This window comes from Melanerpes formicivorus, unplaced genomic scaffold (assembly GCF_026170545.1).
Source record: "Melanerpes formicivorus ecotype bairdi unplaced genomic scaffold, bMelFor1.0.p_v2 SCAF_21, whole genome shotgun sequence".
In the NCBI taxonomy this organism is placed as follows: Eukaryota; Metazoa; Chordata; class Aves; order Piciformes; family Picidae; genus Melanerpes; species Melanerpes formicivorus.
This window is the reverse complement of record NW_027142373.1, coordinates 3765795-3791014: the sequence shown is the minus strand read 5'-3', so window position 1 is coordinate 3791014 and position 25220 is coordinate 3765795. Positions and strand designations below refer to the sequence as shown.

At 42.2% G+C, this 25220-nt stretch overlaps 3 protein-coding genes and 1 long non-coding RNA gene across 16 annotated transcripts in view; 3 read left to right on the top strand and 1 right to left on the bottom strand.

The window, feature by feature from the left end:
- The window catches only part of PITPNC1 (phosphatidylinositol transfer protein cytoplasmic 1), an 80583-nt gene extending 76799 nt beyond the window's left edge, over nt 1-3784 (top strand). The window contains exons 9-10 of the mRNA XM_068151122.1: nt 599-717; nt 3696-3784. Coding sequence (XP_068007223.1) covers nt 599-717; nt 3696-3701 — 125 coding nt within the window. The 3' untranslated portion in view covers nt 3702-3784. The remainder of the gene's footprint in view (nt 1-598; nt 718-3695) is intronic.
- The window catches only part of LOC137447532 (uncharacterized), a 48240-nt gene extending 24090 nt beyond the window's left edge, over nt 1-24150 (bottom strand). For all 3 annotated transcript variants that reach the window (XR_010988881.1, XR_010988880.1, XR_010988882.1), the window contains exons 1-3: nt 23819-24150; nt 17721-17824; nt 15600-15709 (exon numbers count right to left, since the gene is read on the bottom strand). This is a non-coding gene — a long non-coding RNA (uncharacterized lncRNA). The remainder of the gene's footprint in view (nt 1-15599; nt 15710-17720; nt 17825-23818) is intronic.
- On the top strand, nt 9197-20940 carry NOL11 (nucleolar protein 11). The gene is made up of 18 exons (XM_068151119.1): nt 9197-9367; nt 10586-10699; nt 11186-11242; nt 11820-11965; nt 12233-12290; nt 12764-12902; nt 13256-13453; nt 14144-14220; nt 15207-15330; nt 15630-15733; nt 16010-16087; nt 16902-17086; nt 17341-17466; nt 18296-18517; nt 19015-19093; nt 19867-19959; nt 20251-20358; nt 20643-20940. Exons 1-18 carry the CDS (start codon nt 9212-9214, stop codon nt 20754-20756), a joined length of 2178 nt encoding a protein of 725 aa, XP_068007220.1. The 5' UTR covers nt 9197-9211; the 3' UTR covers nt 20757-20940.
- A 182-nt stretch (nt 24151-24332) lies between the features above and the next one.
- The window catches only part of BPTF (bromodomain PHD finger transcription factor), a 55381-nt gene continuing 54493 nt past the window's right edge, over nt 24333-25220 (top strand). For 9 of the 11 annotated variants that reach the window (XM_068151109.1, XM_068151111.1, XM_068151110.1 and 6 more), the window contains exon 1: nt 24334-25219. In XM_068151109.1, coding sequence (XP_068007210.1) covers nt 24574-25219 — 646 coding nt within the window. In that variant the 5' untranslated portion in view covers nt 24334-24573. Of the gene's footprint in view, nt 25220 lies in introns of all 11 variants that reach the window. The other 2 variants (XM_068151104.1, XM_068151103.1) reach the window with 1 other exon arrangement.

Below are 25220 nucleotides of genomic sequence, written 5' to 3'. Positions count from 1 at the left end.
TGACTTGTAGAATATTTCTGATTCTTCTAACTCTTTAAATTGCTTTGAGGCCACAAAACTGTTAACATGTTCACTATTAAGTCACTTACCACTATAATTAAGTGTTAGTTTCTGGAATCTAAGCTGATGCGTGTTGTAACAGTGAAAATGTTTGCTGGTTAGGAGATGTCTTAAGCAAAGCTAACATAAAAAAAAAGTCTTTTTGAAAGGGCCTGGAAAGGTAAGTGAATATTTCTAATATTTCTGTATCTATCCTGTTCTTTCTTCAGGATCTTCTAAAGGCTTTTTAGAAGATCCTGGCCTGTGCCCAGGCCTGCACTTCAATACTTTTTGCCTACCTTACGTTACATGGATACTCCTAAACAATTTCCACTCCTTCCTGTTCTCTGACCCCTTTGACTTAACCTTCACACCTTCCTTGGCTGACTCAACTACCTTTATGAGGCAATTTTCATAAAGCTAGTTCCTCCATGCTTTCTTGTAAACCCTTTTTTTTTGGCTTCTGCTGAAAACCTGTTCCTAGAGCCTTCTCCTTAAAAAGAAATGAACTTTGCACTGAAATCAATGGAAAATGCCAATGATTTTGAACTTTTTACAGATATGACTATGGATGATGTTCGAGAATACGAGAAAAATATGCATGAAAAAACCAACATTAAAGTTTGCAACCAACATTCATCTACTGTGGATGAAATAGAGAGCCATGCCAAAGCAAGAGTATGTCACCTTTTAAAACATATTGCCCCTCTTCAGCTAATACACCTGCACAGATCAGAGCAGAGCAACCAACTGAGCTTGCTGGCCAGGCAGTGGAATTTTGGGGAGGCTTTGCTTCAGCAGGAACAGAATCTTTCTCCACGAAGGCCAATCCCACCTTTCCTTTGCAGTGTAAACTGTCCCTGCTGTAAGAAAGTGTGGAGCTGGGCTCACATACAGCTTCCTGTCTTCCAGGAGAACAAAACTCTCAGATTTCAGCTGGATGCACAAAGGGGAAGTTAAGCAAGAGGTTTACTTTCTGTTATTGGAATAGTTAAAAAGATGCAGGAGTTCAGAGAGCTTCAGTCAAAGAGCCAGGAACATGGGGAGTGGAAAATTTATATGGAACTGATAAAATAATTTGTTTCACCAGGAAAAAAAACCCAAAACTAGTGAATTATTCACTTTTTTTCCCAACCAATTTTCATGTTTTCATTGATTAGTTACCAACAAGGTGAGAAGTATCTTTGGAAGTATAGAGCAGCAGTTTTTGCAGAAGGGCAGCTTTATGTATAGCTGCTTTGGTTCAGATTATGGACATTTCATAAAGTATTTAAGTTCCTCATTTGGGAACCTCAAGCAGAGGCCTAAAATTATAAATTATCACTCTGCAGAAAGAAAAGATGCAGTGATTTTTAGTTCTGAAACGTCATTATTCCTTTGTTTATATTAACTGGGATATAGAACTTGTGATGGTTTTACTCGGGTAAGGAGTGTGGGGCCAAGCCTGAAGGGCTTGAAGTCTTGTCTTTGTTCGTAGTAAAAACTGTCAGCAGGCTGAGAAGCTGTTGTCTAAGTAATAACCCATAATGCTTGTCTTTGTAAGGCTGCAGCTCCACTGACATCAGGGTTACTCCTTAGCTGAGCAGTAAATTGAGACTCAGTTGTGATTTGGGCTCTGCACTTCAGGATTTGGTTTTGAATGAAGCCTCCCATCCTTAGTTCCCATGTGGAAAAATTGCCATTGAGGTCAGAACAGAATTTGTCATTAATTGAAAAGTCTGAACCTTCTTAGCTCAGGGTAAGGACTTGTTTTACCCAAGTGTACATCATAAGAGAAGGGAATTTAAAGCAACTATAAGCTAAAAAGCAGAAGTCAATTGAAAGGACAGTAAGTATGTCATGTCTGAATTAAAAATGTACAGTGTTGGAGGCTACTACTTTGCAAGACTTTAATCAGTCTTCACTTAAATGGCCAGTAAACTGAGAAATGTTCCTGTCCTTTTTCACTTACTTGTCTGAGACAGCTTTTGTTTCATGTTGGACAGAAGTCCTCAGTGGAAAAGAGCTGAAATGAATGCATGGGCTGCCTTTGATGTCAGGCTGCTTTTAAACCCTTTGAGTTCAGAAACACTACACACACTGTTACTGGGTGTGAAACAAAATGCAAATCAGCAAAACAGGTTCAAATCTCTCTCCAACATAAGTAGGTACAGTTCCTCTGGGACCATCTGTTTATTTCCACCACTTATCTCAGATGTGAAAACAGCTCAGTCCTCACTCCTAATAAGCAGCAGTGTAGGCTGAAAAGGTCCCTGGAATGTCATCTGCAGGGGAGAGGATAGGCAGCTGGCAACAGGAGTGGTTTTGTTTGTTTAATATGGTGTTGTAATACAACATAAAGCTGCTTCTCCATGACTTTTGCAGCCAAAGCTACAGATGCATGCAGCTGGTATAGTAAAAAGTAAAAGCTGGTACAGTAAAAAGTGTCAATGTACTGAAAGTGTAGGATCTTGCTGTACCCATGGTAAAGCAGCCTTGCCAGTCCTGTGTCTCAGGCTCCCTAATGTGTGAGAATTTTAAATACTCCATGATAATGGGTTTATTTTTAGGGGGGGGGGTGTGGTGTGGGGTGGGTTTTTTTGCGTTGGTTTTCTTTTTGGGGGGTGAGGCATGTTTTAGCTTTCAGAGCTCAAAGGCTCTATAAAATGGCTTAATGAAATACTTCAAGTGTACAAATGTAACCATAAAATGTATTTCACTTGGCTCCGTGGACACCCTGCAGGCAATGTAGACACGGAGCAGTAAGTTTCATAAGAGTCTTGCTGATTTTATCCCCACTTCACGAGTTTGAAGCGGATGCCATTGGCTTGGGGTTTTATGGAGAAAGATTTGCATGGCTCAGCGCAGAGCACAGCTAAACTGGGATCGCTCTGCCCTCTTGTGGGTTTCTACAGCATTGTGACTCGGGTGCCACCGGCATGAGAAGCCGTTCACTGCTTTCTGTGGACCCATTTTCCGCTGCAAAGTGGCTTTCACTTCTCGTTCTGCCTGCCTCTTGCAGGCAGCTGAGCAGTGGATTTGCCAGCCGGCCATAAATGTTTAAGTACAGGTTGGATGGAAAAGTTGGGAAGCGTGTCATGGCTCCATCAAGGGAGAGGGAATCCTTCAGGCTTTGTTAGTAGAAAAGCAAAACAGCCTCAGCTATGTACATGCAGCTGTGACTAGAAGGCAGTGGAAGTCATGAATGGAGGGAGAGAGAATTTTTAATCTCTTGGTAATTATGGCAGATGAACAAACATGGCAACCCTTTACCTGTTCATGCTCAAAATCTAAAGGAAGAAAACAAATCCTTCTCAGTCCTGCTGCGTTTGAAGTTCTGAACGATTCTACCTGCAGACTGTGGATCTAAATGTATTCTTTAACTGCTTGTGAGACAGCCCTTACAGAGGCAGCAATCCTTACTCAGTGCAGACTCGGGCGGAAGAACCATTAGTATGTGATTGATGTGCAGAACTGCTTGTTTTAGGTTGACCACTTACTGTACTCCAGCCACTGCAGTACAAGGGGAAGGCTTTCAGGTGGAGAATAACTTAGTGCTACGTATGATAAGCAGTTGTTTCCCTGATGGAGAATTTGGATGGAAGTAGTTTGAGTTAAAGAAATTATTGGTTTCAATTATTCTAATGTGCCTTTTCTTTCTTTCTTTCTTGATGAAGACATGACAATGGATGAAGTCCGAGAGTTTGAACGAGCAACTCAGGAAGCTACCAACAAGAAGATTGGGATTTTCCCACCTGCAATATCTATCTCTAACATTTCCATGCCTTCTTCAACCCGCAGTGCTCCATCTAGTGCTCCATCAACTCCTCTCTCCACAGAAGCTCCTGAATTCCTAACAGTTCCCAAAGACCGGCCTCGGAAAAAGTCTGCTCCAGAAACTCTCACTCTTCCAGATCCAGCGAAAAAAACCTTTTAGATTACCCCAGCATGTTTCCTCCTGATAAGCCATGTCTACCACAACAAGAGTGATGTAACTCAGTTTCTACAATGGTCATGGTGGTTTGTTGGTTGTTTCTTTTCTTTTCTTTTATTTTTTCTTTTCCTTCTTAAAATAGTCATACTGGTGTGGAAAGATTACTTCTTTCCTCAGACCTGATCCTTAAAACCTTCAGAGAAGTGCATGCAAGAGAACATAGTTTATATATTCCTAAAGTAGTGTTTCAAGCCATATGGTGCAACTTACTGACACAGAATGAGATAGTCTGAGGGGAACCCCATCAAAGAAAATCAATCTTTCTGTAGCAGTATTCTACCTATTAATCCTTACCGATCTCTTAGCATTTATAATTAGGAGTAGGTATTAGTACAGCTGCCAAGGATTTCTGAGGCAAATCAGTGCCAACTAAAATGCAGATTTAACAGGAACAAACCCTCCCCTTCTTTTATAGGCAATTTGAAAACCCTTCCTATTCTCAGGCTTTTCCTACGTGTTCACAAACCTTTGACCTGTAACTCATTGTACTTGAACACCAAGAGCAATCACTCAGATTCACATTTCGCTTAATATGACTCAGGATTTGGGGCCTAGCTAACAAACACAAAACCTTTCAAACGTAAAAGATCACTGTCTGGAAGCCCCAGTTGTAATTAATTACACTGAGGCCATTGAACTATTTCTATCTTGCACAGGATTTGTAAGAGAAACTACCTGTTTCTTCTAGATAATGTATTTTAATAGCGCTCCCCTATCCTTTTGTGATCTCTTTACTCCATATTGGTGTTCATCAATGGTGTTCCATGGGTAAGACTGACAAAAAAAACCAGCTAAATAGAGTCATCTGAGAAGCAAACCCAATGAATTCTGTCTTTTCCTCACTGGAAGAAGAGTGGTAGTTACGCTGTAAAACCTTGAATGTACAGGAAAGAAAATATGAGACTCTGTTTTCTTTCCTGCCTCGCATCTTTTTTAAACAGCACAATCTCTGCTAACAGAAAGCTGGTTCCAGCTTTTACAGTGGTCAAGGGATGGGGTGAACAAAATAACTCAATTAAAAAAGGAGATGAACAGTGGGGGCTGCTCAGTCACATGTATGCTGATATAAGGGAAACAGAAGTGCTCTTCCTGACCTGCCTGTGAAATCACTCTTCAATCTCAGGAATTCAAAGGATGTTTCCCAGAAGGAAAGTATAGATTGTGGAAGGAGGAGAAAAATAAATGTCAGAGGTGGTCTGTTCCTTTCTTCCTTCTCCAAATGTACGCTCAGTGCGAAATGTTCATTGCTGAGCACCATCTGGGGTACTTTCTTCTTTTTCAAACAAGGAATGCTGTCCATATCTGTATTGGTAGCTATAGTAGATGATGAATAAGCTGCTGTTCAAATCCAGTGAGTGATAGCTGTTACCTGATCAAAGTGGGTGATGTTCTGTACCATTGGTGATGTGGTACATGGATTAAAAAGAGTCCTTCAGAGCTGAACTATCATTGAATACTGAACAATCAGTTTGGGGATGGCCTTTTACCTGGACAGGACGTTGTGCCATCTGCTCAGCACAGTGCTGTGACTGGCTTAAATGCACTGAACTTCTCAATGGCTGTAGATGCAGTAGAAGTTATGTTGAATGTTTTATATTTATAGGGTAGCTTTGGTAGCAGGAGAATTAATTCCACTGCCAACCTGCACTGAAAACAAGTGTATATTTGTTTGATAGTTAAAATCCTGTATCTAGCAAAATCTGGGAGCCCTCTGTTAAGTTAGCTGTGGTCTGACTTCATGCATTCTCCCATTTACTGTTCATGTTTTGCTTTGCTCTTCCTCTTGGAGCTGATAATTCTGTGTGATTAGTAACCTAATGGGTGATGATTTGTTTGAAAAGAAGCCTCTGTAATGAAGCAAACACAACTTTCCTACGCTGGTCTATGATTTCAGCTTAAGAAGTGTGCAGCTTGTATATTCATTATTATAACTGGTCAAATATTTTCATTATGATTATTTATTTAGTAGCAGGATTGGAACATTGGCAGAGAAGGGAAGCTTTTGAAAACATAAAGCATTGTTTGCCTGGGTTTTCATTTCCTGAATTTGATCTATATAGAGAGAGTTTTGGTCTGCTCCACCTGAAAGCCCTTTTTTCAATTATTTTTTTCTTTGTAAAAGGAAAATTTGCTCAGCTCTGGTCATAATGTCCTTGTGCTTACATATTACTGTTTCTAAATACATTTTAGCCTCTGGGTTTAACACCAAAGCAGTCATACCCTTACTCATATTTAACCAATTGCTTCTCAATCCCATGTGGATTCATTGATTTTCACATTAATGGATTGGAGGATAAGGCACGTATGAAAGTAATTAACATCCCTGAATTGGTCACATCTTAATAGCTTCCTGACAGAGATGTAGGAGAAAGATGTCATGGGAAAAATGACAGACTGCTTAATGTTGTGTCCTTCTGCCTGTGCTGCTGCTGTGGCCATTCCCCTGAGCAGTGCTGGGTTTATTGACTGCTGGAAACAAGGATTGCCGTCAGCTATGTTGCCTCCATGTTCCTTCCTAATGAAGGCAAAGAAAAGGATCTGTAATGTTTCATTGTTCTGAATAAGAAATACCCCAGGCTTTTCATTGCCTCTGCTCTGCTCTACTTTGCTTTCCCCACCAGTCATTACCCGTTTGGTTGGTATGATCTTTAAAATATCTTTTTCTGTTTGGTTGGGTTGGTTTGGTGGTTGTTTTTTTCAGTACTTAGAGCAGCCTACAAGAAAGTTGAGGACAGACTTTTTAATAGAGCCTATTGCAACAAGACAAGGGATGATGGTTAGAAATGGAAAGAGACTGCATATAGAGGAAGAATTTCATTATTCAGGTTGCCCAGGGAGGTGGTGGATGTCCTATCCCTGGAACCATTCCAGGTCAGGTTGAATTGGGCTCTGAGCAAGATGATCTACTTCAAGATGCCTCTGCTGAATACAGTGGGGTTGGGCTAGATGACCTTTAAAGGTCCCTTCCAACCTAAAGCAGTCTGTGATTCTAAGGTAAGATGACTTTTTCTAGAATATTCCCTGCAAACACAAAAAAAAAAAAAACACAAAATGAAATTGAAAGGTCTGAACAATGCAGGTGTCTTCATGCAAAGGGGTTGTTTTCACAGTGCTTTCTGTTGTGTTTTCAAATACGTTTATGAGGAGAAAAACAGAGAGCATTCTGCAGGTGTTCATCACTTCTTTGGCAAAAATAAAAGATGTGATTATTTAGTGAGCGCGTGGTGCCTATTATCTGCCACAGTGACTGAGGAATGATGTGATACAGCCCTGCTAGGGCTTGAGGAGGAATTTTTCATCAAGGAGAATGCCATTCAGGGCAAATAACATGATCGGTTTGTTTGTTAAAACCTTCTCCCAGGCTTGCTCCTACTTTTATCTATTTCTTGTGGAACAATCATTACAAAATAGCTGACAATTCATTGCAGTCTTTGGAAGGGCAGATCTCCTAAGAAATTAAAAGGGAGGCATTGAGAAAGAGAAGGAGGAGCAGCACATTCCTGAAACACATACTTTATAGGATTTCTTATGAATGTAATGGTTAATTTTGTAAATGACTGGATAAATCCTATGGAAATTAATTATTTGACCTTATTCTTTGCCTTTTTAAAAAATTATTATTACTCTGGAAGGTGATTTTGTGACTTCTAATAGCCAGTTTGCATTAATTGCTGCTGTAGAGATTTTGAAATGGAAATGTTTGTTCCTTGACTTTTAGTTTGTTTCTTTAAAACTGCTTTGAAGCTTGCTGCACTGTAACTTGAAAACAATGTGCTGTCATTTGAACCAAGCCAGGTGTATGTGCTTCTTATGAGCTAGTGAGTGCAGTAAGAGAGAATTCATGATCTTGTCAATAGGAGCTTTTCTGTTCCCATTGTTTGGACTTGGGTTTATATGTGTAAGTTAAAATTGCTACTAAGTCTAACAATGTTTTGCTTTAAATGAGCAGCATGGTCATTGAATTACAATCTCCTGTAGTTTTGTGGTATCACTAAGCCAGGTTTCATTGTTTTATTTCATTTCTGTGACTCTGAATGTCCAGTAATTAATTCCTTTTACCTAGACCAATGATGGCTACATTAGGCAATGCATCACCACCATCAAAGAAGGACCAAGTTTTGAAATGCTCTGCATGTTAAATACTGCAGGGCTAAGCAGGAGAATTTGATTGTCCGATGTCTCATTCATATCATTGAGTTTCTGATTTTTCCAAGTTATTTATTATTTTAATATTGTATTTTTCCTTTCATTTTGTTGTAAATAAACTACCAACGACTATTCTTTACAGCTGTTGCTCTTTTCATTTACCAGCTCTCCTCTAGCAAGGAGCATGGCCATTAGCGTTTCTGCTCCCAACTCTGCGTTTCTGCTCCCTCAAAATTAAATAGCACAAAAAACTGGCTTTGTGAGGAAAATTCAAACCATTTACATCACCTACTAGGTTTTGTGGTGCCTCAGATTTTTAACGATTCTCTCAGGGCAGGTGCCCTATCAGGCTGGCATAGCCCATTCAGTTGCAAATGACCATTTGGTTGACAAGTTTTTCAGTGAGGGATCCAATTGTTTACGCAGGGTTTGGGAGCCTAGTGTTGTAGTAAATACTGGGAAAGAGACACTCTAAGCCTCTCAGAATGTCGTTTCATTTTAGTCAACACAAATCTGTCATGTAGCATGATTCTTTAGGCTTTTCAGCAAAGGCTTACTCCATGGAGATAAAAGCATTCCCTCCACCAGTAGCCACTCAGTAATGTAGGACAGGACACAAGGAATAAGCACAGCCCTAGAAAATGTTTAAGGTAGAAATCACACAGTTCCAAAGAGACAGAAACCATGAGGCCGTGTGTGGCCTCAGGTCTGCAATAAGGACATCCCTTGCTGCTTCAGTGCCATGAAAACCCCGTTGAGGTAAGCATGCGTGGGCCATGTTCCACTTGCAACAAGTTCTAGCCACCAAAGTGAGGTTGTGCGTCCTCCATAGGGTGGAATTACACGTGAAGCAAGCAGATATGCCAGTGCAAGGACCCCGTGATTACAGTGCAGGCAACACACGCTCCCCGAGTGTGGTCAACAGCTTACACAGCTGTGCACCAACTTCCGCCACCCCGGGCAGCAGCGCATGTGAGTGGCTCCCCACCGCCAGGTCACGCACCGGGCCGCTGGCCATGCCAAGTCTCGCGAGAGGTGGCGCGGGTCGCGAAGATGGCGGCGCTGTGCGAGAGCTTCACACTCTGCGGGCTGAGTCCCAGTAGCGGCGTCGGCGTCGGCCTCGGCGGTGGGCTCCTGGCTCTGGAGCCGGGCCCCGACCCCGACCACGTCCTGCTCACCGACCGTGGCAGGACGACCACGCTCTTTAAGGTAATCGTCCAGCCCAGCCCTGGCCCCTCGGCGTCGGGAGGCATGGCTGCCGCCGCCGTCGTGCAGCTCCGGCCTGTGTGAGGGTCCCCCGTTAGGGCCGCAGCGGCGGAGCCTCGGGGCCGCCCTCTGTCCAGCCCCGGGCGGCGTGTCCAGAGAGTGGCCGGTGCGAGCTGCTACCGGACACCCCACGCTTCGCCTCACCTGCATGTGCCCGTTCCACCTCGCTGCCGTGGCTTGGCTGGAGGCGGGGCAGCGGAGGCCTGGCGTTGTGCCGCCGGCCGGGCGCGTTCGGGACAGCACCGGCTGCGGGAGCGGGGCTCCTGCCCGGCCTGGCCCGGCCCGGCCCTGCTGACCTGCGCTTTTCCTCATCCCCTGGATGATCTGCTCCCGAAACAGGTGTCGTCTTAGGCCGTTGCTTGTATTTTTCTCCTCTAGCTGATTTTGTCTCTCCATTCCCCATTGCAAGAAATCTTCCATCCCGAAGCTGCAGGGAACGTCCCGTTTCCTCACGGTAGCCGGGTGGCGAGCGTTTTGTCCGGCTGTCAGTTTGTTGGATGTTTTTCTGTTGGCTGGAGGGTAAAAGATTTTTTGTTTGCAGCACTTGAAACTAAAACCATGTTATGCATACATTTCAGTGGATCGTAATAAATAATTTGGTTTACATCTTTAATTTGCTTTCATGTTCGTGGGGATAGGGATTGTGTGGATTCATGATACAACCTCCTGCTACCAAGACCCTAGTGGAGAACATAAACATGCTGATAAATGCGTCCAGTGTAGCTATAGGCTGAGAAGGCATTGAGCACCCTCAGAGCAGCCAGCTGTAACTCACATGCAGTGTGAGTTTAGACAGCACAATTCATAGCTTTAATAACTGACACTGAAATAGGAAAAGACATGTATGATTGTATTAGTGAGAAAAAGTACCGTCATTGTGGAAAAGCCATGCCTCATGCCTGTGCTTTATGGCACATCCTTTCTGACTATTACAAATCACTTATTTCTCATGTGAAAAGAATTTGCACTTAGTGAGGAGTTATTTCATGTTACTCTGAACTTATTGGTATGAAAATCAGGAGCAGGAATGCTCAATCAGAAGCTCTGGCTGTAGTAGCTCCCATTTGTGGCTGCCCTGCATTTCCAGTCTGCCCTGAGGAGAATCCCAAATGTGTGCCATATTTTAATCAAATTAAATTGTCATTGTCCTGTCTCTTCCAGGTTTCAGATCAGAAGCCACTAGGCTGTTGGTCAGTCAAACATGGGCAGATTCTCACATGTCCAGTTGTATGCAACTTTGAAACTCATGAGTATATAGCTGTCCATGATGACAAGGTGAGATCCTTTACCATTTCTTAAAGGGATATTGTGAGTCTTCTGGGTGAGTGTAGGTAGCATGTAGATGTGTGTGTGCTGGTAATGTTTGCTCAGCACATGCTGAACCTTCAGCTGTTTTTTGTAGTTATTGATGCAGTATCTTTCCTGACCTTTCATTGTTCTTGAAACATTCCCTTCCACCTCAGGTCATGTCTCTTAACATGTAGACTTTCACTGAGAATTCTGCTGTGTCTTTCTCCTTAATCCTGCTCTTCCCTGTCCTTCCTTTTCAATTCAAGATTGCTGAGCTTGGTTTGTCTCCCTGTTGCTTCTGCTTCTTCCCCTGCAGACTCTCCCTGGGTCAGTTTCCATTCAGTTTGCTGTGAATACTTCTGTCTCTTTTCCTCCTGTGTTTCAGTGACATGCAGTTGCTGGTATTTTCAGTGCTGAGAAGTCCATGTGTTACTGGTTTACTGTGCTTAAAAAGTGATGCTTCTCTTAAAGGTTTTGAGAATATGGAAGAATGACGATATTAACTTGGACAAAGTATTCAAAGCAACAGTAAGTCTCCAAGTGTTCACTTTTATGTTGGTGGAGGGGAGAGATGCTGGTTTTCATGGCACTGGCAATGGTACATTTTAGCTGACCATTGTCTTAACTTGTGCTTCATGATGTGCTGGAGTATTGTAAAGAATCCACTTGGACTGAGAGACTTCATCATCAAAGTATTACTCTTAATTTGTATCTCAAGCCCAAGTTTCAGAGGATTGTCTTTAAAGATGGTAAATTATCTTCAAGTAGAGGTTTTTCTGTTCTGATGTGTTAAACAGCACTTTGAGTCAGGTTGCATGACAATTCTTTGGAGTCCTTACCCTCGGTTATGTTTTTTCTGTTGTGATTCAGAAGTGTGATGCTCGTTGGGATGCTTTCCTGGCTTTTTGTTGAGCAGTGCTTTACCATATTCATAGCATTTCAGAAAAATGGTCACTACTGAGGCCTGCATTATTAGGAATCTTTTGTGTTCATCACCCCTCTGTTTACTCATTTATTGAAAGAACTTAAAAAATCCTCATGGATCAGACACTTGCCTTCCAAGGTAATGTACTGAGGAACATGGAAATTGTTTTTTCCTGTGCAGCTTTCAGCTGAAGTGCACAGAATACATTCACTACCCAATGGAGGGCCAGTGGTGCTATTCAGAGGAGGTGGTGTCCGAACTTTGGATGTCCTTTTGGAAGCTCCACAACAAGAAATTGAAAACATTATCTCAGATGAAGTCATCAAGTAAGTGACACAACTTTATGAACCTTGCTTCTTGCTCAGAGGAATTGATGATGAGGATGAAAGTTGTTTCCGTTTTTTGAGGGAGTGGAGAGAAATGTGAAGACTGAGCTCTTGGGTTTGTGTGGGTTTTTTTCCAACACAATGTTTTTAAGATGTTAAAATTATTTATACAGATGTCTTTAAAATAAGAGGCTGCCTAAGGAGTAGTGATAATGACTTTAAGCATGTGCTTGGATTTAGATGTTTCATACAGCTTTCTGCTTTTAGGTGGAGTGAAGCTTTTATGGAAGGGAAACACCCTGTCTTAATTTTCACTACTGAGAAAGTGAGTTGAGTACTTCAAAATCTTCTGTTGCAGCAAATCTGAGCTTTTCCAAAAACACATCACCAGTTTCATTGGATTTTCAGAGCTTTTAGTGAAATCATTATCCTGACTTACTGAGTATGCTATTTATGTACTTTCTCATACATCAGTTACATTGAAGCTTTGTTGCTTTCAGGGCTGAGGAGCCTGGCTCTTAGCAGACAATCATGATTCTTCATTGCCCTCAAATACCTGCTTATTATGATCCTATTCAATGGGATTTATGTTTGATTTTAAAAAAGAATTATACATGAATGTGTCTTTATTCAAATGCTTCTTCCTGTGAATCCATTTGCTTCTGAATGATGCTGCATGTCCAATAGAAAACACGAATCCGTAATTTTGCTTAATGAAGCAGTACTGATTCCCAGTGTTCTATTCTCTCTCCTTTGTATGAATTGAAGGAAAACTTAATCTTTTCTTTTTTGTTTTAGGATGGGGATTTTTTTGTCTATGTGCAGAAACTGAAAACAAATACTCTACACAAATACAAGCTTGAACAACAGGAATTGTCTAAGCCAATGAGTTTCACAGCATATATAAAAAACCACATAATCACGCTTCTGTGTTTGTGTAAGTTATATTTTCTAAGGGAATGTGATAATAAAGCAAAGAATTGTCTGGGAGGGCATAAAATATTGCTGTTTTCTTTCTAGCTAGTAGCAGTAATTTAATCTTCCTGATCTTATAATGGCTGCAGAGGCTGACTGTTCCTAACTGTTATTACTTGTACCCTGCAGATCTCCTGATAGCTCTACTTTTATTTTGCTGCCTTGCATCATAGCGTGCCCTTTGAATATCCTGTAGTGTTTCTTCTTTTAGCACTCACTGGGTTTTGTTCCCTTTGAATGTCCTCTTGCCACATCCTATCAAAGAGTTTATCCACAATAATAGCTGATGAAAGTATCATCACCTTTGTTTGGCAGATTCCAATGACTGTGTATACAAAGTTCTGATACCTCTGCAGCAAAATACTGAAGAGGAAGAGCAAATTTTGCCCAAGTCACTACTACTAAGCCTCTCAGTATCTGGAAGTGTTCTAAAAGGAACTTCTTTCGTCGTTCTTGATAAAGACCACATTGCAGTATTGGGAAGTCTAACTGCATCTGATGAAGAACCCAAAGGTAACTTGAAAAATCAGATTAAGATGTCATAGAGTCTAAAATGTCCTTAGGCAGAGCACTAAGGAAGAAATGGTGCAAGGAAAATGTTAGTTGGCTCTCGAAACTAGTATTTAGTCGATTAAATGTGCTGTGCTGTTCAGAGCACTGGCTGAAGGAAACCTTGTACCAGCAAACTGCACAGTGGGTTGCAGGACTGTGTTACTGAGTTTCAGTGTTTGCTTTCATACTCTTTGTCAAACAATTGAGGAGATGAAGAACTCCTCATGAATGGAGGGGAATTAAAAGGAGGACTAGGACACTCGTAAAAGGATATATGCAGGGAAGGAGACCTAATGTTCTCTAAGAAATCTCAAACATTACTTCAGTCTCATGCCTAAACTTCTGAGGCATGGGATCACTGAAACTGAAGTCACTGAACATAGCATTTTATGACAAAATGTTCTTCCTGACTGGTAGCCACACTGACTGCTGTCCTTCCTGCTGAAGCTCTTCACTGGAAAACTAACTCATCTTCAGATACTTTTCTTGAGATCTCGCCAGAATGACTTAATGCCTGGTGTTGAATACATTGCTAGATATTTTGAAACAGTTAGTTCTGTTTCTTCAAGTGTGTTTAACTGAAAGCAAAGGCAAATGTAGCATTTATGGTGCTTTGGCAGATTTGTGACATTTACCTCTTCTTTTCCCTAGAGTGCCTAACCATATGGAATACAAAATTTCAGACATTACAGACTTCAAAGGAACTGCCCCTGAGAACTAGTGGACAAGTAAGCTCACTCTTCAATTTGTGGTCCATAAAGTTTGTTCATTTGGCCTGAGAGCAGCAAAGAAACTGGTGGGCTTCAAAGTTCTGCTTCTGTCTGTAAGAGCAGTGAATGCCAACTTCTGAAACATAACTAATCATGACCAGTTGAAGAGCCATTTTTGTTAGAAGATTTAGTGGCAGAACGTGGCCTGTGGCAATTTCTTTGATAATCCAGAACTTTGTCACTGGTGATAGTCTTGATTATTTGGAATTGGTAATTAAGCAGAAAATCCAGCCAGTGTCTATTCTGTTAGAATAATTTGCAGTTGACAGCCTGAATGAGCCCTGCATCTCCCTTAATGTTAAAGATGTTCAGGTTTCAATTAGTGATAAATAAGATGACACCTCAGTAATAAATGCACTAATGGCACAGAATGGCTGACTAGTCTTGTCTTAGAATTGCACAAAAGGGAATTTAAAGATAATAAAAATCGAATGGACTTAATGCCTTAGAACAGCTGCTGTACTTTAAGACATCCCTGGAAAATACTCAACAGAATGGTTCTTATTTCTGTATTTAAAATCAGCAGTTAATGCCTGCTAGTAAGTGTTAAACCTACCAAAACCAATTTAAAATCTGTCACTGACTTTTAAGAAAAGGAGTGGTGGGCACAAACCAGAACCCAGGAGGTTCCATCTGAATGTGGGGAGAACATGGGGGTGCTGGCACCCTGGAGCAGGCTGCCCAGAGAGAGGTGGTGGAGGCTCTGTCTCTGGAGAGATTCCAAACCCACCTGGAGATTGTGATCCTAGGCAACTGCTGTGGGTGTCCCTGCTTTAGCAGAGGGATTAGATTGGTTGATCTCCAGAGGTCCCTTCCAACCCTCAACGTGCCAGAATTCTGTGACTTTTAGTTGAATTTTGAAGTCAGGAGTTAAATGTCAGCTTGTGCAGGAACATGGTTCTTTGTTGATCTCCTCATTAACAGTATGTTTTCATATCTTGTAGTTGTGGTGTTATGAGGAAAAGTTTTTTTTCACTCATGGGAAAGTGCTGACAGTCATCATGTACAAGTGTGAAACGTCATCGTTGGCAGCTGCTGTGGGAAAGCTCAAGGACAGGCAAACCCCTGGTAAGAATTTTTATAATTGCATTGAAAAGACCTCATGAAACTTCTGAACTTGTACCAAAATTATTCTAGTACTGTCATCTAAAATCAATTTAATCTAAATATCTGGAAATGACACTGTGCTCTGTGCCTGGCTGTTAAACTTACTGTTCCTGAGAAGGCCAAAACACAAAAATGGCCGAATTTATTGTGGCTTTACCTAACCTGAGTTGTCATGCCATTCAATACTGGAATTACTGAATTTACTTTAATAAATATACTTTTAGTGTTACCTTCATATAGTTTCATGTTTCTGTCCACAGATGTATCTGCATTTGTCAACTGGAACACCCTTGGATATGAGGAGCTGGCAGATTCCTTTCAGTCCCAGCAGTCTGGATCTCTAAAACATGAGTCCACAACAGATGTAAGTTACATTAGGACTATGTGAGGGGTTTGGGTTGTTTCTCTTGTCTCTTCGCCATACTACAACTTTTAATTCTAGCTGTTGTAGCAAAAAGAAATTTTACTTTGTAGTTTTCACTCTTTTCTGGAATTTTACAATCCAGTTACCAATTGTAATCCATGCAGCAAGTTGACAGAGGAAGGTCCTAGTCACCTTGATTGAAATCTTTAAATACATACCTTTTCTTTGTATCTGAATAATAACTTTTTGGTTGGTTTTTGTTTGTTTTTTTTATAGTTAAGATCAGAAAGGAATGCTGTTGCTAGTGTGCAGCCAGATAACTTATCAGTTGGGAAGGTCTTACTAAATCTAAAAGTAAGTAAAGCAAATACTTTAAAGTAGTGGTTTAGACACTCAGAATGTTCTAGTTGTCCCTTAAGCTGTTGCCTTTTTCTGTGTCCTCTTGCATATCTCAAGTTGACAAAGCTGCCTTAAACAGGTGAGATGATGTTGTTACTGTGCTAGAATAGTATTTGGGCATGATGAAATTAAAGATTTTGTCCTAGCTGTGTGTTCTAGAACTATACAATATAGGGTTTATAATAGCTGGGTTCTAGGTTTGTAATAGCTTGCACAAATGTGTTCATTTTTAATGAAAATCTTCTCTTACAGTAAATAAATGGGAGGATATTTCACCTGAATCGTGCCTTTTTAAGCGTGTTTAGATTCTTATATATGGTTCTAATTTTGTTGCAGACATTTTGGATTTAATAAATAGAAAGCAGTTGAATTCCTAGCAAATAGAGCAATGAGCTGTTCAGTTCCTTTCTAAAACTTCCTGCAAGTGTTGTGATGCTTCACGGTGCATCCCTTCCTGTGCAATGGTACCCAGGGCTCTGCTGTGGCTGGACACCTTTACTGTTACTGAAGCAGCAGGCAAACAGTCCCTAGGCAGTTATTGCAAGGTACTGCTTTCCTTGGTCCAGAGAGAGTCATTGCCCTCAGTTGGCTCTTTCATGCTTGAGAGAGATTACCAAAACACAGCTGGTGATGGGGGGGTTGTAAATGTTTGGAGGTTTTTAGCTTGAATTTCAAAACGAGTCTGTTTCTACTTGGTTTAATTAGTAACAACACAGTTCTCAAACTTACACCTTGTACTTCTGAGTTACACAGTATTTGTCATTTTCAGGATGTGCCCAGAAGTATATTTGAAGATGGAATCAGACAATTGATGTCACAAGCCCAGAAACTAGACTTGCAAGCCAGCATTGGATCTGTAGTAACTGCTCTTACAAACAGATGTAAACCACACTCACAGTACTATCCTCGAACTTTCATGCTGGAAATAGTCCAGACCTATGACTTGTCTTACAGGTGATGATTTTGCACTTCAATTATGAGGAATAGTTAATAGTAATGGTGATGATAGTAATAATGCTATACAGTTCTTTCTAAAGCACTCTTGCATTACCAGAATTTACAATCAGAGGTGCTCATGCATGTTTTCTGGTGGAGCTGAGACTTCCCAGATGGATTTTTGTGTAAAACAAGGTTAACACTACAGCATTAGTTGTCAGTGAAGCTTTAAGTGGGTGTGAACCATGCAGCCTGTTTCTGTGTTCTTGCAGTTTGTGCCCAGATTTAATGGCTCTTGCTCTGGAGAGGAAGGATTTGTCTCTCTTGCAGATCTGCTTACTGCGCTTTCCAGATATTCCTGAAGAAATTACTTATGCTTGCTTGGAAATGTTTTTAAGGTAAGTTGGAATCACTCCATTCCTCTTCCCCCTTCCTCCTTCATCAAACCAAGTCTCTAATAAAAAAGCTGTAAGTTGCCAAATACAGCAATTAATACTGTGCATTAAATTCTTCATTCTGAGTACAGTGGATGTTGCAGTCTTGCAGACTGACAGCTTTTTTCCAAGATGTCTATGTAAATGTGCCTTTTGGTAACACTGCTGGCTTGAACGGCATTCACACCCTTTGATGTTACTGTGTATTGGGAACTTACCTGGGGTAAGAAGCCCACAAAATAGAAGATGAACTCTTTTACATTCGCAACAAAAATGGAGCTCATATCCGCAGAAGGATGAAGTTTGAAGTTTGAAGTTGGCACTGTAATCAAAAGAAGAGACTGTTGTAACTGTCCCTTTAGGCTTCCACAGCAAAAAGCATTAATTTTTAATTCAAAACACCAGATCATCTTAATTTCGTAACTTAGAACTGTCAGATACATTATTGCTAAATATGAGGGAAATCCTCTGTTTGTAGGTTGAAGCAGTCCCACTACAGTCAGAACACACAATAACAATCTCAGATGGGGTATAAGCTTTAAATCAGCCCATGATGTACTGGCTAATACTACGTAACTAACATTGTTGGAATAAAAGCACTACATGTGTTATTTGAGATTAACAGTCACAAAGTAGTGCTGCTTTTCTGCCTTTTATTCATTCTGCAGACTATATTTTAGTATAAGTCTTCTGTAGCAAGCTTCAAAGAGCTCATAATCTGTAGTATTGGGTTAATGGCATTGCTGATTGTAAAGCTAATAAAGTATTCAACATCTGAAATTTCCTTCTACAGCATTGATGAAGACTATCTTAAATACACAGATTTGGATCTAGACTCTGTCATCTGTTACATTGATATTGAATCGAACAATAAAGAAGTTAAGAGTGAAATTGTAGAAAATGGTTTCAGTACAGAGCAGGAAGAAGGCACCTGGGATACTGAATTGACGGAGGAAGGCAATCTGACAAGTGATGGTGAATTGTGCCCGGTCGGAGTGCAGAGGGCAGCGTTATTGTATCCTCCATGTTCTTGTAAAGGAAATTCGGTGCATTAGATGTGATGTCAATGTTTATACTTTGTATTAGTAGAAGACATGTCTGTGTCTTCTGGAATTTTTTAAAAACTCTAAGCAGTTACAGTAAGAAGCTCTGGTAAGAGAGGTTCCTACTCAGTAGAAAAATTATTTAGACAATCAAAACAATTAACTTTTAGAAAATATCTGCACTATTTTAAACTGGTATTACTGCAACGTGTAATGAAACTTGGTCTGCTCAACAGAAAATAGCATCAATCATTTCAGTATTTGTCTGTTGAAACACATTGGCCAGTTAGATAGCTGCAGTAATAGCTGTTCAGGCTGTGGTGTGATGTTTCAGTTGCTATATGTATAGAAATAAGGAAGATTTAAGAAGAACCTAGAAAAATACGTGAATTACAATTCACTTTGCTCTCTAGAAACTGTTTGGGTTTTTTTCCCCCTGCAATTCCATTTCCTTAACAGTACTGCACAGAAATGCTGTTCTGTGTTCAGCTTACAGTGAAGCATTTCTTTTGCCTCACCTGAAAAACCTACCAGCTAAGCAAGCTGTTGTAAGTATATTTTAAAAGTTTTAAATCTGTTATTATTTGGTGGGGGGAGGGAAAGGGAAGAGTTTTATCCCAATTGTGTTAGAGAAACTTGAGTCTGAATCACAACCTAGTGCATGAAAATGAAATTAAGATGCCTGATAAGATTTAATTCATACACTGTGATGGTTTTCCACATCCATATGGAACTTCTATTAATTTTTTTTTTTAGTCCTTGTTTATTTTACAAAATATAAGTAAGAAAACCTCTTTTTCACCTAATCTTGGAAAATGTTCATACTTGCTAACAAAAAGAAAAAAACCCAACACTCTAGAAAAATCCACAGCAGAACAAAGCTGATGTTAGCCCTCACCCATCACCTTGATTACTGTTTTTAGGAGAAAGAAATCTTTGGCTTCTGCTCAGCACAAGACGATGCTGATCTGATTCTGACCCCTGGCAAATCACTGTTGGATACTGAAAGTGAGATGGGGACTAGAATTGTTCCCGTTGATACCATTTTTAGCCAAGTTCTTAGAAAAGTCTGTATCTGGATTAAATTGCACTGACTGGAGCAATAGCTACCTTGGAATATAACTTTACTGTGGATATTGCTGAGAATTTTCAGTCACCTAGCTGTATATGGTGCAGGAAAAGCAGAAAAACTGTCATGTAGCATACAGGTGTCTTTGAAAAAATTAAAGATAAATCCTTTATTTCTGTGTGCAGGATAAAAGTCCTTAGTCTATTAAATGTTTGTCCTTTTAACAAAATATTCTGACTTTTCTACTTTCAGCTGTTTCTCAGGTATTTATTCTATCTGTATGTGAAATGCAGTGAAAAAATTAATACCGCTCTTCCTGGAATGAGCTCTCCAACTATAAGTCAGGTGAGAAGCTAGTTGTAAGAGTTGCACTTCCTTTGTTTTCTGTGCTGTGTAACCTGGTAGTTGTGAATATCTCAAAGCAACCGAGATAGACATTCATCCTACAAAGTATTGTCTCAGTATAACCTGTATGAAGTCAGCTGTAAGACACTCTGTGCTGTTGGAAAATAAATATGCTGCCTTAAAATATGAAACCACTTTGCATTAGAGGCTAATGTTTTGGAGTTCAGCTTTTAAAGCAACATCTGTGTCACTTGCATAGCATAAAGTGTAAGTGTCCTTTTTTGTCTTCAGATCATGGACTGGATGTGTGTACTACTTGATGCACATTTCACAGTTATTGTGATGCTACCAGAAGCAAAATTGTTTCTTTCAAGCATGCACAAGTTTGTGAGAGCCCAGGTAAGTTGCATCTTCTGTGATAATTATTTCAGTTTAGTGTAGGTTTAGGGTATGAGTGTTAAGGGGGAGTGAGGAGCAGACAACAAATCATGCAGTAAATAAATAATGTCTGTATCCTCCTTCCTGAGCATGAAATGGCAGTTGTCATTCTCATCTTGATTTTAAAAGCTGCTATGTTTGTTTGGTTTAAATATCTGAAAGTGTGCAGAACCACAGACACTTTGACAGTATGAAAAGAATTAGAATTGATTTTACTGTGAATGTCTGTGTTTTCTCCTTTTTAGGTACGCTTCTACTCTGAGCTCAACAAGATTGAAGGAAGTTTGCAAGAATTACAAAGACTTCACCACCAGAAAGACCCTCAGACATATTCTATTGAAGTGCTGGAAATTATTTGAGTGTGACAGAAACTATTAACACATTCATTTTATAGTGATTCCTCTCCTGACAAGGATGTATTAGCACTCCATATTGGGGATGTGAAAAGTTGTTTTCTACATCGGAAGAGCACAGTTACTCTGTAGCTACATGGGAGTTGTAAGTTTGGAACTGGTGTATTAAAAGCTCTCTTTTTGAACGAGAGGATGGTTGCTTTCTTGTGTCTTCATGTATAGTTTTGATATGTAATCCTGAAATACCACAGGATTCTTGGCAAAGAATTACTAGGATATTTGCAGTAAGGCTTCAGCAGTAACTTCATCAAATGAACTGACATTTTTGACTTTGCACCAGGAGAGGTGGTGACTTGACTATGCTGGAGTTGGCCTCCTCAGCATTCTCTTTTCTCCAGTCAGGTTATGAAGTACAGTTGAACTTAGTTGAGTTTGCTGCCTTTTCTACTTTTAAGTTGTTTTTACTTTGTCCAAAGATGTCTTTGACATTTATGCACTTAGCTGAAACAGAGAAAGGTTCTATGTGTGATGGTGTCACAACTTCAGTATACTCATTTATGCTTCTTTTCCAGTCCAGCCAGGTTCTTTTATGCTCCTTTTTCAAGAATAGAAGGGAGGAGATTGTGTGGTAGTTAGTAGTTAAAATCTTGCATGACAGTAATGCAAAGCTGGTTTGATGCATCTCATATCTGATAAGACCCACCTACACCCAGAAGCCAGCTACAGCTAGGGAGAAGGAAGAGGCACACAGCAGGAACTAGACTCCTTCCTCAAACGATGAAGCAAAGTGCAGTTATTTAATAGGATGTCTTGTTGCAATCTTTATCTCAGAGGTTGCCATCAGCTGAAACTGTTTTCTCAAAGCTCCTCCAAAGCCTGCTGTCCTGCCCAGACTTGCAGAATGGAGTTAATGAATTTAGTTGTACTTCAAGACTTCCACTTTAGAAAGTTCTAAGCTTTTTGATGTTGAAAGATTGCATCCAAAATAGTAATATATTGTATTACACCAGCAAAAGTCATGTTTGCCCAAGACTGACTTCAGTCTGCAGCTGCATACTCAGCAGCACTTTGGTGTCTTAACAAATGTACAAGTAACTGATTCTAGAGCTAAATATTTAAATGCAGTGCCTGATACATGTTATGAAGTAACTTGGAGGGAAGGACTGAACAAAATCAGCTTAATAATTTAAGCAAGATAATATGCTCAGGGGTTAGGAATGCCATCAAGCTGCAGAATCTTTCCCTCACCCTACGAGAAAGGAACTCATCCAGACAACGGCTTGGAAGAACCAAGCTGTTCATCTCCACAGTGCCTTTTGGATGGATTATTTCTTTCTAGCTGTCTTCACAAGAGAGGCAGTGTAGGGGCCTCCTGCCTAAAATTTCTCTTCCTCCTGCATTCTACTGAGTTATACACTCATTTAGCTATACCAGCAGATTCAAAACAGGAACTTCAATTTCCTAATGGAAATATGTTTTGTTCTGGTAAGTGGACATGGGTAGGTGAGTAGGTTAAGGGGTGACAGTTAATTTCTCTGTACTGACCTAAGTTATATGTTGGAAAGGACTAACTTATAGTCCTGACTCTGACAGTTAACATACCTCTCTATGCATCTATTTTTCTACATACAAAATGAAAATTCCTTATATCCTATTCAGTAAGAACTTCCACATCAACAACTGATAGGATAGAGACAGGATGACAAAGTATTCTGGTTCGCAGAATTTAGAAACAAATTGTTCTTACTGCCTTTGACCTACTACAGGTATACAAAATCTACAGTAGCGATGTTAACACTGTCATAATGCTACATTAATGTTGCACTCATGAGTGCAGAAGATACACTTGATACCTTTGAATGTATAGATGGCAGAGTTCACAGGTGTGTTTTCCAAGATCACAAAGGGAAACAGTGGAATAACCTCCAAACATGTATCTGTGTATTAATGTATTTAAAGAATTACCACACTCCTTTGCAACTTTGTAAGAGGTTGCAAAAATTAGCCTGACATAAGCAATCTAAAGGTAACTTTGAAAGATTCAGAATGCAAATTGAGTACAGAGTTGTAAATGGGGTTAGGGAATGCTGTCTGCTACTCTTGCTGTGTCAGTGTCGTACTGTGTCTAGAACATGGCTCCGAGCCTGTGCAGCTGCACCACTGAATATAAAAGAGTGCAACTGAATATAAAAGAGATGCAGATAAAAAGCTGGATCTAAGAGTGCAAATTGGGCTAAACCCTGCTGCCTGGTGACATTGTTGCACGCTTGATGCTGTGGCAGGTTTGTGTGTTTAATGAAGTTCTCAGCCTGAGCAACAAGTTCATGAACAAAAGGTGCTTCAAAAATTACTACAGAAGAATGCAAATTAAATTACACATTGGACATGTAACTGGCATGCTTATGGCATGACCAGTAGTGAGCTGTACATCACACAGAAGCAGAAGCAAGGGACAAAATGAAAATGCAAACATATTTGTAGTAGGACTTCAGACTCCTCCAGTGTAGATTTAGCAGTAAAAAGAAGGCTGGTTTAACAAAAGCAAGGTGTTTGCATGTCCTGAGCTGGCTTTCAGTTTTGTACTGCTTTTGCTCAGGAAACTGATACCCTGAAACTCAAGTGGTGGCATTAGAAACCCAAATGTGCAGTTGGGCTTATGTAGAGTTGCAGCCCTTTGGGGGCTCTGGCAAAAAGGAGAACAAGAGGGAATAGAAAATAGGTCAAGCCCATCTCTGTTTTGTGGTGAACTGCAGAGGCAGCACTTCAGAGAAAGTAGATGGACAAAAATGCAAATGGTGGGGCCCTGTGTAATCTCCTCAGTCTGGTTTTTTTTGTATCCTGACCTTGGCTAGTGCTGTAAAAGGGGGTTCGTTTCAGTATAATGGGAGCAGATGTAAAACAGGTCAAGAGATGAATATGGCAGTGGTCGGGGGGCAGTCTGCTTGGTGCTGGGGGCGGGCGGCCGCCGCCTCAGTTCTGTGAGGGAGAGAGGCCTCTCCTGAGGGGACAGCCGGTGGCTCCGGTTTTGGCGGGCTGTCGGCGTAGAGAGGGCAGAGCCTGTCGCCTACCTGCGCTCACAGCTGTCCCCTGCAGGGGTGCGCGGCCGGCCGAAGACACAGGACTTGGAGCTGAGGTGTGGCAGCTCGGGGGTCTCCCCTTTAGGCCGCGGGTCTATCTGGGAGAGAGGACCGGTAACAAACGTCGCTATTCAGGTGTGAGGAGACGGTGAGTCCCGAGCAGAGTGCTGGGGGTAGCGGCGGGGCAGCTTCAGCCGTCGACTGGGGAGCCGAGGGGGGGCCTCGTGGTGGGCGGCAGCAATTTGACGGGTGGCGGAGAGCTGCGGTGGGGAAAGCACAGCGCACGCCTGTGGAGCGCGTGCCGCTGACAGCGGCGGTGGCCCGGCCCGGGGCCGGGCGGGGGCCGGGGGCGCGTCGGGGGCGGTGGGTAGGGGAGCGGCGCCGCCCCAGCGCGCCGGCTCCAACATGGCTCTCGCGGCCGTGACTGGCGGCGCCCTCTAGCGGCAGCTGAAGGGCGCGGCTGGTCACGTGAGGCGCTCGGGGCCTGCTGCCGCCGCCGCTTCCCCCAGTCAGAGCGGAGCGAGCCGAGGCAGAGACGAAGAAACAAGATGGCGGCCGGTGGCGATCCGGAGCGGGACGCCGGCAATTCGGATTGAGCCCTCGGCCCTCACAGCTCGGCGGCCCCCCTTCCCCAGCCCGGATCCCTCGCAGGGGGGGGAGCTTCCCCGTAGCCGCCTGTCCGGACTCCGAGCGCCCTCCCGAGCCTTCCTTTCCCCTCCCTTCCCCCCCTCGGCCAGCGCCCAGAGATGCGGGGCCGGCGAGGCAGGCCGCCCAAGCAGCAGCAGCCGGCGGCGGCCACTGCTCAGGCGAGCTCCCCGGCTCCGCCCGCCGTGGCGGGCCCTATTGGGGGGCTGAGGTCCCGGCAGAGGGGCAGCAGCCGCGGCAGGTGGGCGACCTCGGCCCAGGCGGAGACGGCGGGGCCCAAGCAGAAGGGAGCCGGGGCTGCCCAGGCCTCTTCCCCCGCCACCGCCTCCCCCAGGGGGGGCAGCAAGAGGAAGGGAGGCAGCGGCAGCAGCAGCACCCCTGGTGGGGGAGGCAGCAGCGGTAAGGGTAGGGGCAGGGCTGGGGCTGGAGGAGCAGGGGGAGGAGGCGGAGGAGGCAGCTGCAACAGCCAAGGCAGGGCTGCCTCGTCCAGGAGGAGCATCAGCAAAGTGGTGTACGATGATCATGAGAGTGAAGAGGAGGAGGAAGAGAGCATGGTGTCCGAAGAGGAAGAGGAGGCAGACCCCGATGATAACCAGGACTCTGAGGAGGAAGAAGAGGAGGAGATAATGGAGGAGGAGGAGGACGACGACGACTCTGACTACCCCGAAGAGATGGAGGATGAGGACGATGCCAGTTATTGCACTGAGAGCAGCTTCAGGAGCCACAGCACCTACAGCAGCACCCCAGG